The 18,654-nt window shown below is 39.3% G+C and overlaps 1 protein-coding gene and 1 pseudogene across 8 annotated transcripts in view; both read right to left on the minus strand.

Moving 5' to 3' along the window:
• Positions 1-18,654, minus strand: part of ELF1 (E74 like ETS transcription factor 1) — a 102,797-nt gene that overhangs the window by 19,696 nt on the left and 64,447 nt on the right. For 7 of the 8 annotated variants that reach the window (XM_078070293.1, XM_078070292.1, XM_078070291.1 and 4 more), the window contains one exon: positions 2,160-2,340. In XM_078070293.1, coding sequence (XP_077926419.1) covers positions 2,160-2,340 — 181 coding nt within the window. Of the gene's footprint in view, positions 1-2,159; positions 2,341-6,203; positions 6,705-18,654 lie in introns of those variants that run through there. The other variant, XM_078070297.1, reaches the window with a different exon arrangement.
• Positions 15,259-18,018, minus strand: LOC118535077 (keratin, type I cytoskeletal 18 pseudogene; annotated as a pseudogene).

Below are 18,654 nucleotides of genomic sequence, written 5' to 3' on the forward strand. Positions count from 1 at the left end.
TCATCTGAAGTGCTATCTAGGACTCACAGTTTATAAATTCTTTTTTCCCTATCTCTTTTCCCCCCGTAGTTTCTGAAAAGCACAACATTCTTCCCTCTCTTACTCTGAACTCAGGAGGGCTCCAGGGTTCTTTGCTTTCTTATGTCATTGCTCAAAGAAGGATGGAAGAGTTAAATAAAGGCTCAAGTTGGGAAATAAAGGGGAGGGAGAAGAAATATGAAAATAGTGAATCTGGTTTTCAAGATATGGCGGCTTGTCTTCTAGACCCATTCAATACCAGTTCTATTTTCCAGGAAGGAAGGAGCCTGTGTGTATTTTGCCATCAGCTATCTTCAAGTCCAAGCCCAAGAGAGTGAAACACTGAAAGAAAGAAGTAATTCTTTCTCCTAAAGATCCCACATCTGCTTCCCTAGTCTCAATTTCTTCTCTGAGGACCACCCTGATGACTTCAGGGGAGACCCTCATTCCCAACCTACAGAGACCACATGTAGCCTTACACTAAGGCATCAAGAAGTTACGACAGAATATGCCGCAAAAAACCCACTAGCTACACAACAGATATATATGCACAGCGATGATCATCCTGTTACACAAAACACATAACTCACTGTCAGTAATGAATGGAAACCTCTCACCTGAGTACTCTAATTTCCTAACTGGTAAGGAAAAACCTGGTAAGTCTAGATTTATCAGAAAAACTTTCATTGGGTTCCTCTGAACAAAAAATGTGAATATAGGATATGCTTTGTAAAAAACAGAGGACAATACAAAAACTAAGTGTTGTTTGTCAGTGTTATCAGTGGGCCTCAGTCACTTGGTGTGTGATCTTAGGCAAGTCATTTCATTTAACCTAATTTTTTTCTTTTTCTCTTGTGAGAATTAAATGAGATAGTAAACTTTTAAAAATCTTCCTTTTTAAAAAAAATAAAATAAAATCTACTATGTTAATATGATGCACTAAGAAGAAGACAATGCCATTTTGGTGGTATTCTTGCTCAAAATGCATTATCTCAGTCGAGATAATGAGAAAATATCACACAAATAAAATTGAGGGACATACTACAATGTTTGACCAGCACTCCTCAAAAGTGTCAAGGTTAGGGGTGCCTGGGTGGCTCAGTTGGTTGAGTGTCTGCCTTTGGCTCAGGTCGTGCTCCCAGGGTCCTGGGATCGAGCCCCGCATCAGGCTCCCTGCTCAGTGGGGAGCCTGCTTCTCCCTCTCCCTCTGCTCCTCCCCCTGCTCATTCTCTCTCTCTCTCGGTCAAATGAACAAATAAAATCTTAAAAAAAAAAGTGTCAAGGTTACTGAGAGATGAAGAAAGAGGAACTGTTACAGACTGGAAGAGACTAAGAAGAAATAACTAAATGTAAGATTATAGATAGGATACTGAAACAGAAAAAGGACATCAGTTTGAAATGGTTGGCATACAAATAAAGTGTAGGTTTAGTTAATAACACTGTGACTGATGCCAATTTCCTATTCTTTTTTAAAATTTAAGAATAAATATTCAAATAACCTTTGCTTCCAAATAATTAATTTTCTCAAACACCTCCAACACCTCTGGCCCAGACAGATCAATGTAAATGTATAAAAATACAAATGTACGTACCAAATTCTAAAACTGATGAAAACAGCATTACTCACCACCTCACACTTACACCATGAACTCTTCACATTTCAAATATGCTACTAGTTCTGACTGAACCAGAAGAGAAATCTTCTTTAAACCCTAGGACCTGATCCTACACCTGGGTCATGGCCTCCTATTTTGCTTCTTGTGACAGTAGTAAAAGAAGAACAATCCTATATTTTTCCCTACAAACAACTTCTCACTGTTATCAAGAATACAGAGCTTGGTATATAAGAAGCGTTCAGCGAATACCTGACAAAGTGTTCCGTTGGCCTGGTTCTTCTTATATATCCCTATTTTGTCACATTCATCTCAATATACTTAGGAAAGAAGGAAGGGGATGTGAGAAAGCAGTATGAAACACAGGTAGATGAGGAAGAAATATAATTTTCTTCCCCCTGCTCTAGCCTCTGTAGATAATGGAGTTCCCTGAAACCAAGTTAAGGACTTCTTACGCCCCCAAAATCACAGGGCAAGGAAACTGCACAAAACCACGCCGAGGTAAGGTGCTGCTGGAGGCACACACACCTGTAAGCGTGATGTCGTCGTCGTCGTCATCTATGATCTCCTCTTCGGCGACATCCAGGGAGCTCTCTGTAATCATGTCATTGGGCTCTTCCACACAGGCTAGACCCGCGTAACTATTGAGAATGTCAGCACCAGGAACATGCTCCACAATTACGGCAGGAAAAATAGCTGGGTCACCAAGCTGGGAGGGGTGAGGGAGAAAAAAGGATTAACAAAGTGTTTGCTTTTGTTAAATACAACCAAAAAATACATCAATTTAGCTTTTCTATCATCAGCTACTTAAATCTTGACAGTCTTTCTGGGCTGCAGAGAATATATATCTATTAAGACCAAATAAAACTTTTATTATCAACCTTGGGTCTTAACAACCAAGTTTTCATTGGAAAATCCTATAAAAGCATACTTTTAAACCACATTAAATTAAAAAAATGCTAATATTGGGGCGCCTGGGTGGCTCAGTCGTTAAGCGTCTGCCTTTGGCTCAGGTCATGGTCCCAGGGTCCTGGGATTGAGCCCCACATCGGGCTCCCTGCTCGGCGGGAAGCCTGCTTCTCCCTCTCCCACTCCCCCTGCTTGTGTTCCCTCTCTCGCTGTGTCTCTCTGTCAAATAAATAAATAAAATCTTAAAAAAAAAAATGCTAATATCATTAATTCATAAAAAGTGGCATACAACAAATGAAATGTACAATTACATAAAATCTCAACAGAAGTTTGACAGGAAAAAACCACAGAAGCTTAATAAATATTACATTGTCACTGGCACATAGCCTGTGTTTAACAGTAGCTTTTGACTCAAATGGGAAAATTAACTTTCATTTTCTATCCAGTCATAAGATCGCAAAATTTTTGATCATGTCTATTGCTATCTTTCTATATTATGATTTCTATTTTTTCTGATTTGATAGTGGTAGACATTCCTCCTTTAACCCTAAATAATTCAGTGTATATTTCCTAAATACATGAATATTACCTTATATACAGAGTACAATTAACATATTTGTAGCATTGCACACTGAGGTTAAATGCGACTTCTATCCTAAGAATTTAACTACTTCAATTAAACATTAAGATATCACTATCTGTGCTAAACATACTATCTGTGCCTTCAAGAATGCTATGCTCTGAAATTTATGGTTAATAACCCTAGAACATATTTGGATCATTTTAATCCAAAATGTTTCTTCCTATTTCAGAAAAGAGGAAGTTAGAAGTAACTGACTCCCCAAATCGTAAGTTTTAAAACAGAAAGTAGGAGGCTCACACATTGCACTGTAAAACACACATACACACACACACACACGAGAGGAAGTCTATACAATGGCCAAGGCAAAGCATAGTCATTGGGCTTTCCTTTTCTCTTTTTTATTTTTTATTTTTTTAAGATTTTATTTATTTATTTGTCAGAGAGAGAGCACACAAGCAGGGGGAGCAGCAGGGAGAGGGAGAAGCAGGCTCCGCACTGAGCAGGGAGCCCGATGTGGGGCTGGATCCCAGGACCCTGGGATCATGACCCGAACTGAAGGCAGACACTTAACCATCTGAGCCACCCAGGCAACGCCCCTTTTCTCTTTTTTTAAGAGGTGAATGCTGCACATGCAATACAACCTAGCATGAACATGTGCTTATTGAAACACTACTTCTTTCGTAAGAGCTCAAGGTTAAGCCCCTAGTCTTCTAATGAGGCCGGGCCCAGAACTGAGTTAATTTTCACATGATTTCATTTTATGCTGCAACAACTCTATGTACCAGGTAAGAATAGAGCTTATCACCTCTATCCCTTGGCAGAGGAAGAATTAGATTAAGAAATTTACCCAAGGTCACCCATGAAGTCAGAGACAGAGGCATGTCAAAGCAACTCCCAAGAGCAGTCCTCACCCAAATGAAACCAAACCTACTTGGCTCCTGAAATTTGGGGTAGTGAGTGTTAAGGGTAAGGATATTACAAGGCATATCTCCAAAATTTTATCTAAATCAACATAGTTCTCGAGTTTCAAATAACTACAGATATTTGTTACCATTTTCTTCCTTGTTCTATTCTACTCACCAGTAAGTGAACTGGAGGAAATGATTACTCTATTCTCCAGAATTTCTAGGTCTCAGGAACACGCTGTTGTAACAGTAATCAATGCTACTTCTCCATCAGTGTCCCTTCCCAGAGACAAACCCTGCTACCAGTTTCTTTGTTCCCTAATAGAGACAGTCTATGTATAATAAAGCTTATTTCAATTTGCTTTATTTTTTAAAGATTTTATTTATTTGACAGAGAGAGAGACAGCGAGAGAGGGAACACAAGCAGGGGGAGTGGGAGAGGGAGAAGCAGGCTTCCCGCGGAGCAGGGAGCCGGACGTGGGGCTCGATCCCAGGACCCTGGATCATGACCTGAGCCGAAGGCAGACGCTTAACGCACTGAGCCACCCAGGCACCCCTCAATTTACTTTAAATAATAACTTTTAATTTCACTTCAAAGATTTTAATAACTTATAAACCGTTTATTAAGAAAAATGTTAACCGTAACAGAGCAGGAAAATTAGTTTCCTTTGAAGTAAAAAAACTTAAGAATAAAAGGAGAAAAAAAAACGGTAAAAAAAAGAATGAAAAGGGACACATGGTTCTGAGATTTAGAAGGTAGCAACATGTAAAAAAGACTGTGAACCATAAGACCTCTGGCATTCTCCAATCCTACTGTCATTTTCCTCACTTTATCTATTTAGATTTTTATTTATTTGAGAGAGAGGAAGAGAGAGAGCATGCACAAGCAGGGGGAACGGCAGAGGGAGGAGAAGCAGACTCCCCGCTGAGGAGGGAGCCCAGTGCGGGGCTCAATCAAAGGACCCTGGAATCATGACCTGAGCTGAAGGCAGATGCTTAACTGACTGAGCCACCCAGATGCCCCTATTTTCCTCACTTTAAATGAAAGAAGAGCACTAGCTGATCCTAAGGGCACTTCCAGGTTTTGTTTTGTTAAGATGTATTAAGGCATGGATGCTAAAACTAAGTATGTAACGTTACAATAGAAGAGATTCATTCTTATGGACTAAATGGGGGGGCTAGCATGCACAGGGGCCACCTACCTGTTGCCTCTGCTAGTGCTATTAACTAACATTTATTAGCACCTAACATGCACCAGGTATTCTGCTCATTGCTTTATTTATATGAATTACTACCTTATTTAATCATCTCAAAATCCTATGAGGGAGATACACTGGATTATCTGTTTTCTACATGTGAAAACACAAGCTCAAGGGGAAGGGAAATAATTTACCACAAGTCATATGGCTAGTAAGTGGTAGAACCTTAGCTGAACTGGACTCTAAGGTCTATGTTCTTTGCCTGTACACCATTATGGTCAGCCTTAAACATGGTGCCATTTTGTTTCACTGACATATTTACTTGGCTCTGTTTAAAAAAACAAAAAAGGTAAGGGGCTGTGCTGTGTTTAAGGTATGACTTTCTATATCATCATTTGCAGGGCTTCTCCAATCTGAGTCTATTATGAACTTTGTCGTGGGCCATAGACAGGAACTTCCCGGATCACTCCTGACTTAGCCATGCTTTCTCTAAGGTACTCGCTCCTTTCATGAAAAGCATGGGCTACTCTTATCTATTCCACTGAAATGGAGATGTATATTCAAAGCTGTTCATCTCTAATTTCTCCAGGGTGCTTTTAAATACAACAAACAGACCAACTCTACATGTCAGGTAACAGGCCTGAATCTGTATATACAAAATACATCTAGGAAACCTCTCTCAGGTATGGAAAGAATCTCCCCCCTCTATTAACATAAATGGAAGGAAAATACACACTCCAGAAACTCAAGCTCCTGGTCTGGGCTCGTGTTAAATTCCTGCCTTTTATACTGATTGACTAGTAACTAACTGGCTCAAGTCTGAGTTACCAGTAACCTAAAACTTTTATAACCACACATTCTAAAATTCCTGATTGAGAAATGGTTCCCAACCTCTTAAATGAAGGCACGGCAAAATTTCAAATGTTAAATTTTCTTAGATTTACATTTTAAAAATGAATAAAATACTGGGACTTACTAGTTCGCTAGGGCTGCTGTCACCAAGTACCACAGACTGGGCGGCTAAAAACAACAGAAATCTGTTGTCTCACAGTCCTGGAGGCTGGAAATCTGAAATCGAGGTGTTGGCAGGGTAGTTCCTTCTGAGGGCTTTAAGACAGGGATCTGTGCCAGGCCTCTCTCCTTGGCTTATAGATGACTGTCGTCACGTTCACATGGTGTTCTCCCCTGTATGTGTCTGTGTCCAAATTTTCTCTTCTCATAAGGACTCTGATCACATTGGATTAGGGGCCTATTCTACTCTAGTATAACCTCATCCTAACTTATTACATATGTAGCAACCCTGTTTCCAAATAAGGTCACATTCTGAGATTTGAGGCCTTAGCATTTCAACATATGAATTTGGGGAGGTGGGGTACAGAGAGCAATTCAACCCATAGCAGGATCCAATTTAATTTAGCTTTAAGTTTATCATTTGACAGTTGGCTCCCTCTACCCAAAACAACTTTGCTAGCTTGTGGCAATTAAGATTATATATTCTTGTTACTATTTCTAAATTGAAGCTCGGCATTATTCTTTAAGTTTCTTTGCTGAAGACCACCAAATCTTATCCACCTCAGTTTTTCCCACATCATTTCAACCAGAACCTTCCCAAGATTTATTTAAAAGATGAACTTCAGGGGCCCCTGGGTGGCTCAGTCGTTAAGCGACTGCCTTCGGCTCAGGTCATGATCCTGGAGTCCCGGGATCGAGTCCCACATCGGGCTCCCTGCTCAGCAGGGAGTCTGCTTCTCCCTCTGACCCTCCCCCCTCTCATGCTCTATCTCATTCTCTCTCAAATAAAAATAAAATAAAATAAAAAAATCTTTAAAAGATGAACTTCAGGAAGGCCACAGCTACTCATAAAATGGCCATATCCTCATAGTCAGCAATACGATCTGTTACCTCCTTTTAAGAAATGAAGGTGTCAACACTTTGTTGATGTCCTAATAAAAATACTATGTTTCATTTGGTTGGCTACTTAAAAAAAAAAAAAAAATCTCCAAATATCTCTAAAACCTCTCTTTGTTTAAATAATCATCTTCTCTTCAGTATCTTTTAGCTGAATCAGGGAACCCCAGTTAAATCTACCAATGGTTATCAATGCTGACTACACACTGGGAAACACCTAAAAATATCAATACTTGACCCTATATGGGAGCAAACAAGTCAGAACATCTGGGGATGTGACCAGGGCCATGTTATTAAAGTTCCTTGGATGGTTCTAACGTGCATGCAGGGTTTAGAACCATTACTCTAAAGAATTACGAAATTCAAAACTACATTCCCTAAACAGAGTTAACTTGATTTACACGAATGTCTGAAGTACTAGTAATCCAAAAAACAAAGTTACTTTATTATGACATCTTTTGGCACTTGCAGACTATTTTCCCATTTGTTTTTGTAACAGAACCAAAATAAATCACAAAATGATGGGTGGGAAGAGAGATGGAAGACTTCTTGGGATTATAATCTGTCAAAGAACAGAGTTTTCAAAGCCTCAGTTTCTATAAGCAAATTAAACTGTAGTGATAAGCTTTCAACCACTGTGTAACTTTACAGAGGGTCTTAACTCCAGAGAGAAAAATACATACCAGTTTTCCTTTCTATTAATTTCAGGTAAATTTAACACATGTGTTGAAAGCAAAACTTTAACAATTTTTTTTAGCAGCTACAATAAAAATCAAACCAAGTTCTGGCACGAAAGAGTTCCCCAAATTTCAACACTGTCCACTATATAGTTGCCTTCTGTTGTGGTTGATGATATATGTGGCAATACCATCAAGTTAAAAAGAGAAGGAAAAGTGACCAATCTGTAAACAGCAATGTATGTTGCTACCCTCACTAGGCTTGCTTTTTCCTCAGTATACCACAATCCAAGGCCCTAAGAGAGTATTTAAGAAAGTATGGACCATTATTCCAACTATATGAAGTAAGTTTATTTAACAAGTCTTTGGTTATAAACCAAAACAAGCAAAAAAACAACACAAAAGAACTTGCAAATAACTTGTTTGCCAAGGTTCCCTGACAGCAGAGCTCAATCTGTTAACATGGTTGCTGTGAAACATCCTGCCAAGATCCTCTATGAAATAGCTGAAAATGAAAGATCTATCAAACGTTTTCCTAAGAGAAAGACAAGTTAAAAACAGTCTTTAAAAACTTACCCATGCAGGTACTCTTTTTTTTTTTTTTTCAAAGATTTTATTTATTTATTTGAGAGAGAGAGAGAATGAGAAAGAGAGCACATGAGAGGGGGAAGGGTCTGAGGGAGAAGCTGACTCCCTGCCAAGCAGGGAGCCCGATGCGGAACTCGATCCCAGGACTCCAGGATCATGACCTGAGCCAAAGGCAGTCACTTAACCAAATGAGCCACCCAGGCGCCCGCAGATACTCATTTTTTTTAAATAGGTGCAAAATGAGCACATTTTCAAGTATTTACACTATCACTTTGCCACAAGACAAGGCAACACCAAGGGTGGGGTGGGGCGTCCCTCTTCCCATAATCTTCAGGAGCTTCCCCACCCGAAGGCGACTCCAAGAAACATACACACTAAACAGTGTTCGCTTGCTATGTCTTGACGCATCTTTGAGAACAATTCCTGTGCCTTCTCTTCTGATCAGAATGCTGCCCCAAAGCCTCATCCTACAAAGGCACTGCTTTGAAAGTATTTCCTTCACCTTTGATTTAAAAAACAAAAACAGAAAACCAAAAACCCAACACCTCAGTCTATCAGGACACCATCAGACAATATTTGCCATGCAGCAAATGCACTAAAAATACACCTGGTAAAAAAAGGATGTAATAGTAAGTGTTCAAGCTCTAGAGTTAGAATGACCCTTATTTACAGCTAGACTGCCCCGTGCCCTGGGTATTTGAACTCCAGCAAAGTTTTTAGCCTCTCGAGGCTTTTGTGTTCATGTCTATCTAAATGAGTTGTTGTAAGAATTCAATGATACGACATGTAAATACATCACTTGTTCTACTGCATGGCATAGAGTAATCATTCAATAAAACAATTTGATGATAAAGTGCCTCAACAGTTGACTTAGATAGAAATAAACACTCTTAAAATTTGGCTTACTACTTACACACATGTATCAAATCATCACCTTGTACACTTAATGTTTTATATAAATTACATCTCAATAAAGCTGGGAGGAAAAACACAATCTTACATTGACAGGCATGATTTTTTTTTGGTTTTTGTTTTGTTTTTAATTAGGAAGTCCTTCCAGAAAAGTGGTGAACACAGCTCAACCATTTAGTCTCAGCAACGACCATTTGCACTTGAACGAAAAGCAAAAGCTGAAACATACCTGTTCAACTTTGTGACAACTGATCAAACTGTACACTTATGATCTGTGATAAATATTTTTGTATGTATTCAACACTTCAATAAAAAGTCTAAAAAGCAGAGGTCCATCTGACGGGGGAAACGGAACTTTAAAGGGTCTCTAGTTCTCACAGCGCGGAGCACTATTCTGAGGCACAGGTATTGGAACCAGGTCAAATACTACGACGGTAGTTTATTCCCTCATATAAACCATAATAAAATTAAAGGAAACCTTTAGACATGGCACATCTAGGTGGATGTACACACATGAAATTAGGGTGACTGGTGAACAAAATGAATTAAAATTAAAAATCCTTTAAACAAGCTCCCATGGTGCATTTAAAAAAATTGTTTGGGGGAATAGATTAATACCTGAACACATTTGTATTCCAAGAGTAAAAAACATTATCGTCCCCTTTCCATAGAGTTCCCCTACCTCATAACTACTACTGTTACCAATTTTCAAAATACATTCTGAATGATTTCTGGAATTGCTCGATTACATAAAAAAAAGAGGATTGTGCAATAGATCTCTGAGGCTCAGCACAAAGTTTTTGTGAAGGCTTCCTCACAACCAAATTCTCTGCATACTTTAAAAAAAATCTGTCATTAAAAGCTTCATTATCCGCAAATGAGACTACTTCTGTTGACTAACACAAGCTCTCTTTACATGAGCTTATCCATCCTTATTTTAAAAGAAAATGAGAAGGAGTTTTAGCAAACAAGCAGAAAAGTCTATGTAGCTGTAGTACATGCTGCCCCACACATCTGTCTAACTTCTGAAACACAGGTTTCCTGGCCCAAAGTGTAGTACCTGGATCTAGTTTTTAAAGATTTTAATAATGTAAATGTATTTGGGAGAAAGTGAAAATCCTACTTAGGTATAATCGCTATAAACGACGATGGACTTAATATTCTTCCAGATTCTCTTTTCCTCCGAGGTTCTTTTCCTCTCTTGCGTCTCTCCCAGCATAATGGTAAGAGCTTGGGCTTTTTCAAATCAAAGACTTCAACTTCAGTGCAGGTGCTGCGGCATTCTACAGTAGTGTTTCTGGGCAACATTCATCTCCTCATTTAGCCTCTCCAAGATGCCTCCTTACCAAGGCTCTCCTTATTCATAAAATGAGGATAACAATAGTTGCCACACAGTACAGGGTTATGGAGAGGATCGAAAGAAAATATGCGAGAACACTCTTTGTGAAGACTGTGTATCCTGGGCAGCTGTCTTAACTTGGGCTCCAATAATACTCTCCTCCTTTCTTCTAGAAATTCTAAAAGGTCTGTTCAATTTGTGTCGACACATCCTCTAGAGAAAATATTCTGTCCTAGTCAGAATGACTAAAAATAAAATAATTAGAAAGAAACAGCAAGGAGCAAAACATTTTTAAGTCAACTGCATCCAGGTGTGACAACCAAAACCAGCTGAAAAGTAGATCATTTAAAACAGACTCTTTAAAAGTTGAAGGAAAAATATGTGTATTTTTGAAAGAAAATCTAGAGAATCCGAGGTTTACTGATCTTGACTTTCTAGTCTGGAGAATCACTTGTCTTTCTTTTATAAACTATAGGTAAAATGTTTTAGCGGAGGCTCAGAGTCTCATGGCAAAAATCTTAGATGGCTTTCTATAGACACCACTGTATATAAAGGAAAGTGTAATTATCAAGCCAGAGAAAAAGAAGGAAGCTCACAACTAGAGGTAATTTTCATCTTTGAGGAGTAGCCTTTGGATAAACTTCTATGAATTATTTTTTTTATTTTTTTTCTAAAGATTTTATTTATTTATTTGACAGAGACACAGCGAGAGAGGGAACACAAGCAGGGGAAGTGGGAGAGGGAGAAGCAGGCTTCCCGCAGAGCAGGGAGCCCGATGTGGGGCTCGATCCCAGAACCCTGGGATCATGACCTGAGCCAAAGGCAGATGCTTAATGACTGAGCCACTCAGGCGCCCCTATGAATTATTTTTTTTAAACCAACATCATGTAATTTAGGAAAATCAATTTAAAAAAAAGAAAAAAATGTATATTGCTCATAGGACCTGTCAGAGGTAAGGGACAATAAATATTAGCTCTTATATTTAAACAAAATATCCATTTTGGGATTAACCTATTGTTCATGTGTGTGCTCACATTCTGCCAGGTTTTGGTATCAGTGATATGCTGGCTTTGTAACGATGAATTAGGAAACTTTTCTCTCTGAACTGAAACTGTTTAAATGATTCATTCAAGTTTAAAATAACACCCATGAAACTCTTTGGGCCTACCAGTTTTATGCATGTGGGGATTATTCCTGGCAATCTCCTCAGTTTTGTTACTCGTGCATTTTCATTTTAAACAGAACACCAAATATTCATTACTACCATTCTAAAAACTTAATACTTCAATGCGCTCGCTCAAGTGATGTATCAAATCCCCATAGAGTTCTGCAATTATCTCTTAACAGAAATATAAACAAATCAACCAAGTACTGTCAAAATTAATGAGTATAGAAATGAAGAGCTAATAATTAAGACAAATTATCCACTGATCCTCTGAAACAATGTTATTACATCAGAATTGGGATCCAAATATCTTTAGTGAATAGGGTAGGTTATTTTGAACAGTACCCTGGGTGCCTTTGCAACTCTGCCTTAGGAATCTATTACGAGATTCTAAAATAGTTATTCTAGCTATCTAGGAATAAATGAGATAATATTCTACAATAGGAAATAGAAGAGTATTTCCATCACAGAATGATTTGTGGGAATCAAAGTATATGTGGAAAAGACACTGTCAACTATAAAGGGCTCTACGAAATGTTAGGAAATATATTTACACTTCACTCATGACTAGAGCAGGCAATGTATTCTTGGCATGGAGGTTAACTTGCAAAGAAGCATCTGGGCACAAAATTGAAATATATGCTTCTATCATATCAGTCCCCTCACTTCCCACTGGCTCTCCTTCTTCAATATCCTAGGTTTTTTATGGACTGTGTATTTTTTATAAACATCATGATGTAGATAAGTATTATGTTATAGCCAATGGCTTTAGTGTAAGAGAAAAAGGATTCAAATCTCTGGAAATTAGCACAGTTTGCAAAGTACTTTCTTAATCGGATTAAGAAACTCACCACAGTGCTGTGTAAAATGTTGTCCTCCAGTCTCTGTCTTTGAGAGTTCAATAAAATGATCAATAAAATTAAAACAATGTGGTATTCCTAATGTGGTGGTGGGAGTGAAGCAGCTACTAGGTTGAGTACTTGATATGGCTTATCCCAGTCAATCCCCACAGCACTGTGCTCTTTTATTGACATTGGTCAACCAGCTAGGAAGAGGCAGAGCTGAAACGTGAACCCAGGCAATCTGACTCCCAACTCCACAAGATTAATCACTAGGATAGGCTACAAGAGTATAGGATCCTATAGATAAATTATGGTCATAATAAAAGTTTCATCTCAGTTATAAAGCTTGGAGATTCATATATATATATATACATATATATATATATGAATAAATATATATATATACAAATATATATGAACGAAGTTTATTTCGTTTATTTCTGTTGGCCACAGCAGAGAGAGAAGCCTAGCTTCTCTCTTGCACAGCACCATGAAACATAGAAAGGTCTAAGTAAAATGGTCTGTTCTCCAGAATTCCCCCCAGATAATGTTTAAAATTCCACTGTAAATCCCTATGGAGTTGATTTGGCTAAATCTAATCCCAGTTTAGGTCTTTCATGACTGTTGGCCGCCTTTAGTCTTTGCCCAGATTTTTCTTTTTTTTAGCCAGGATAAATTACAACTTGGCCATGCATCTCAAAAAGTACAACAGTCACTAAAAACAACCTTGGTTTTCTTATTAGAGTGCTCACTTTAAAAGTTTAATACATTGGTGGGTTAAGAGGGTGTGTGTGTGTGTGTGTGTGTGTGTGTGTGTGTGTGGCCAAGTGTGAACAGAATCAATTATGAGGTTTAAAAAAAAAAGGTAGATACGGGGAGGTACAGTAAATTTTAACCAGGTTTAAACGTTCAGTTACAAATCAACTAGATAACATCACAGCAGTCACTACCAGATTGATGTTTTAAACATGCAGATTCTATATAACTCAAAAAATTTAAGTGAAATCATAATTAAAGAGGAAATTCCTACTTCTAAAAGATGGACTTTGACAAGAATCTTATATAAATATGTAAGAATCATAGAATAAAATGAGGCAGACATTCCTGAATATAGACAGTTTAGCTACAACAAAGCCTTTTCCAGAATGGAAAAGTTACACTAGCCAATCATAGGCAATGACAGAAATTAGAATCACTCCAAAAAAACTGAACTACTCCAGGTCAAACTATGTCCAAACACACTTAACATTAAAGGACAGTGCTACCCCACAGAATTAATCTGCCGGATTTTCAAAATCCTGAATGACAAGTTTACTGGCTTATTCTAGAACCAAGCCAGCAAAGAAAAAATATGAAAACATTAAAAAAAAAAAAAAAAAGCTGAATGAATTTGTCTAACTGGTATTCAAATTATAAAAATTGACTTCATTACCTAATTTATCCCAAACAATTGAGTAATATAGAGTGGTACACAACAAACTTTAACACCTTTTCTTTGTTTAATTCAGATCATTAATATCAGCAACTGCCACATTTATTGACCACTTCCTTTGTGCTAAGCTCTTGTCAAATACATAAACACTGAATGCTCGTAACTTTGTAAAGTAATTCTTTCATTTTTGGTGAAGGAAATCAAAACTCAGTGAAATTTTAAAACTTGTCTGAAGTCACATATCTAGTAAGTGGTGGCTCCTGGTTCCCGAGCTGATACTCTTTAATGCCACATGTCATAGACTCTTAATTGATCAGAAATATCAATTTCCAGGATTCAATATTATGCTGAGGTTGTAGGCAGTTGATCTGAACGCACACAAATCAATCACTTTATAACAAACCATTTCCCAGGTAAATCTTCAATACCCAATTATTTCTGAACGTGCTTCCGTGTTGGGGCGGGGAAGGAGGTCAGAGCTACCAGGTCCTTGAGCTTCCCATGTGGTTACTCTCCTGAAGGTAAATGGAAGTTTTTCCTAAATCCCCTTGTTTTTGTTTTCCCCATACCAGGAAATAAAGTGGAGTGACAGAAGTGCCCAGTCATACAAAACATAAATTATAACAAATCTTTAAATTGTCACCTAAAATACCACTTTTTAGGAGAGGAAAATTCTCCTTCCCTCACTCCAGTCCCTACCCTACAATTCCAGGCCGACTTCCCTGATCCCGCCTCACAAGCTCAGTGCTCTTTCTCTCCATGTCTCATTAGGTGGGAACAGATGAAACAGATAAGCTCACAAATATATTACCAGTCATTACATTGTAATTCTTTCCAAAAAAAAAAAAAAAAAGAACTGCCCTAATATTGAGAATTTTGGTTACTGTGTCAAAAAAAAAAAAGAAAAAAAAAAAGGAAAAAACTCTGCCTATATTCTAACTTATTTAATGTTAGGCATATCAGATTTATGGACATTATTTCAGGACATCACTTTGTTAAATTCACACTCTAACAAACCAGTAATAATCAGTTTTCTTTTTACTTTAGTAAACCAAAGGACATTAGCTTTTCACCGTTATTCCTGAAAGAGTGTTGAAGGTGACTCTGGCTTGGGAGAAAAAAAAAAGGCCAGTAACCCAGTAACACTATCTGTTCATATAATGACTTATCCTTCCTTATGTGTTATGTGTTAAGTAAAACAGAGAGGAGGCAAAATTTTTCAAGATCATGTAGCTAAACTGAGCTACATCAAAGATGTACTAATTTTCTTATTCACCCAGCAAGGTTGCTCTAGGTGACTGAGTACTTTCTGGGAGAACAGAGATGGTCAATGCCATCCCCGACAAAAAACTGACCAACACGAACTTCACTAAAAAAATAGTATTCTTTTGAAAAATACACAGAATGCATAAATACAATGTAGTATACCCAGACAATGGAATATTATTCAGCAATAAAAAGAATGAAGTACAGATACACGCTACAACATGGATGAACCTGGAAAACATTATGTTTAAGTAAAAGAAGTCAGCCTCTCAGAAGAGACCACATACTGCATGGCTCAATCTATACAAAATGTCCCAGAACAGGCAAATCCACGAGACAAAAAGTAGATTAGTGGTTGCCAAGGTGCGGGAATTGGGGAGAATAGGGCATGACTGCTAATAGATAACAGGTTTATTTTTGGGATAACAAAAATGTTACAATAGTGATTATGGTGATAGACGCACAACTCTGTTTATATACTAAAAATCACTGAATGGCAGTCTAAGTAGTTGAATTATATGGTATGTAAATTATATCTCAACAAAGTTGGGTTTTTTTTAAAGGTATACACAGGTATCAGGGCACAAAGACTGTCAATATGTAACTACATTAACAAACTAACTAGAATGTATAACATTTTCTTTTTGCTAAAATCATAAATGCAAAGAATAATAATTCTTCCACATTTAAAACCACTCTCTTACCACTTGCATGCATTGATAGCTGGCATTATTCAAATAGTCATTGTAGGCACAAGCTGGGTGACAGTTCCCAGTTTTATCACTTACAAGCCAGTTGCTTTTCTTCTCTAAGCCTCACCTGACTCTTCTGTAAAGTAGAAATTAAAGTACCTACTTCCTAAGATTGTTTTAAGAATTAACAGGGTAATCCTTGTAAAGTGCAGAGCACAGTGCACAGAACAAAATGCTCAATAAACACTAGTTACTAAAATTTATCACTAAACGTTTCTGGAACTCCTCTAGTCTATGTCCTACCCTCTGCAATGACTTCATCCATATTCATTTTTTCTTTGTTTACCTCTTAACTTTTAATTGGCCTTCTGCTCCTCAAAGGGCACCCTGCTTTTGCTGCCTCAACACCTCAGAATTTTGCTGGCATTAGTCTCAGACACTACTTTGTCTCCATAATCCTGTCGGTTGTGGTCTTCTGAACAGTCTGCAAAGAGTTGCTGCTGTCCAGGGCATCACCCTATCTTCCAGCAGGTGACAGGTGGAGATCTCAGCCTCCAACTTGACCGGATATTAAGCAAGGCCCTGTGCTCCTGGGTCTGGCGCTGCCTCTTTGCCCAGGTCTGGGACAGCTCTGACTCCAGGTGCAGCAGGACCCCACTGAGCTGCTCCATCTGCATCATGTGATGGGCCTCCACCTCCCTCAGGCTGTTCTCTAAGCTGGCCTTCAGGTTTCTCACCGAGTCCAGGTTCATCTCCATGGACTGGGCCATACATCTCAGCTCCGTGAGGATCATCTCAGCTGCTCCTATCTCAGCGGTAAGGTGACCACTGTGGTGCTTTCCTCAATCTGCTTGGACCAATACTTGTTCAGCTCCTCTCAGTTCTTCTGAGCCAGCTTATCATACGGGGCCTGGATGTCTGCCATGATCTTGCCGAGGTCCTGAGATTTGGGGGCATCCAACTCCACGGTCAACCCAGAGTTGGCAATTTGGTTTTTGTAGACCCCTTACTTCCTCCTCATGGTTCTTCTTCATGAAGAGCAGCTCTTGAGAACCTCGATCTCTGTCTCCAGCTCCAGCTGAGTGACAATGGTGTCATCAATGACCTTGTGGAGCCCCTGGAGAGCACTCTCCACAGATGGGTGCGTAGCCAGCTCCATCTTATACTTGACTCTGAGGTTATCAGCAGCAAGATGGGCACTGTCAATCTGCAGAACAATGTGGGCATTGTCCACAGATTTCCCAAAGACCTGAGCCCTCAGCAACTCCATGGTCTTGAAGTAATGCCCCCAGTCTCTGATCTGGGATCCCTTCTCCATGTATTCCCGGATTTTGATCTCCAGTCTCTGATTATCAGCCTTCAGGCTCCTCACCCTCTCCAGGTAGGAGGCCAGGTGATCATTCAGGTCTTGCTGGTCTCCTTCTCACCCTGGATCCCCCTCTGCGTGCCAGACCCCCAGCCATCCTAGTGGCCAGGCCTCTGGACCCCCAGCTACCCCATTAGCTCGTGGACTGGGACACAGAGATCCAGGAGCCTGAGCCCCCAGGTGTGTGCACAGATGCTGGCGGCTGCACTGCTGACCAGCGGGACCTGGTGGTTGGGCGATTACACAGAGCTCAGGGACCAACAGCTGGAGGTGAAAGTGGAGTGGGTGGTGAAGTTCATGCTGCCTGGGGAGAAAGACAAGAGGCCAGGACTCCGGCTCGGGCCACTCATCTATATTCATTTTAAAGACATTGTCATGTGGCCTGGTGTGACGATGGGGGACACTTAAAGAAAGACTGTAAAAGAGAGTAATAGTAAGGTCCTCCTCCCCATGCCTACTCCTCCCTCATAATAACCATCGGCTCCCTCACTGCCAATAGTTGGCAGGGAGATAAGCCAGGCCACAGACTAGGTCATAGGCAAGGTAGCCCTTCACATAACCTGAAGAGGGCCTCAGACCTATTTAAAGTCAGACTTTTGCCAGGGCACCTGGATGGCTCAATTAAGCATCCAACTCTTGATTTCAGCTCAGGTCATGATCTCAGGGTTGTGAGACTGAGCCCCGCACCGGACCCCATGCTGGGCATGCAGCCTGCTTAAGATGCTCTCTCTCTCCCCCTCTGCCCCTGCCCTAATCCCCCAGGTTTCTCATTCTCTCTCTCAAAAACACAAAAACAAAAAACCCCCACAAAAAAACAAAGTCAGACTTTTCCCAAATATAAGCAGGTTTGTACTATGGGCTCTATGGCATAACCCCTTTGATGAAGGTTCCAAATGTATACAAAAGAAACTAGCAACCTCTGTACGTTAGTTTTCCAGAAGGCCAAACTTTCAATGGATCTGATAAGTCTGATCTGCCAAGACTAAAAAAGAAGGCAACAGGAACAGGCAGACTGTCCATATAACCAGGAGTTATATGTAAATAACAGAATTCCCTATGTCCATGCACAGGTTAGTATCATTATTCCAACTTCCTGTCCTCCACAATACTAGTGCTCAAGAAGTTACACACAAAACACTTCAACTCATTTCTTCTATTCTAATTTTAAGGTCCTCTTAATCCCTGACCTAACAGAATTGCTAAAAAATGGCCCGTTGGTGTGATCTATATTCTTATGTAC

The sequence above is a fragment of the Halichoerus grypus genome, chromosome 4, assembly GCF_964656455.1.
Source record: "Halichoerus grypus chromosome 4, mHalGry1.hap1.1, whole genome shotgun sequence".
NCBI classification, from domain to species: domain Eukaryota; kingdom Metazoa; phylum Chordata; class Mammalia; order Carnivora; family Phocidae; genus Halichoerus; species Halichoerus grypus.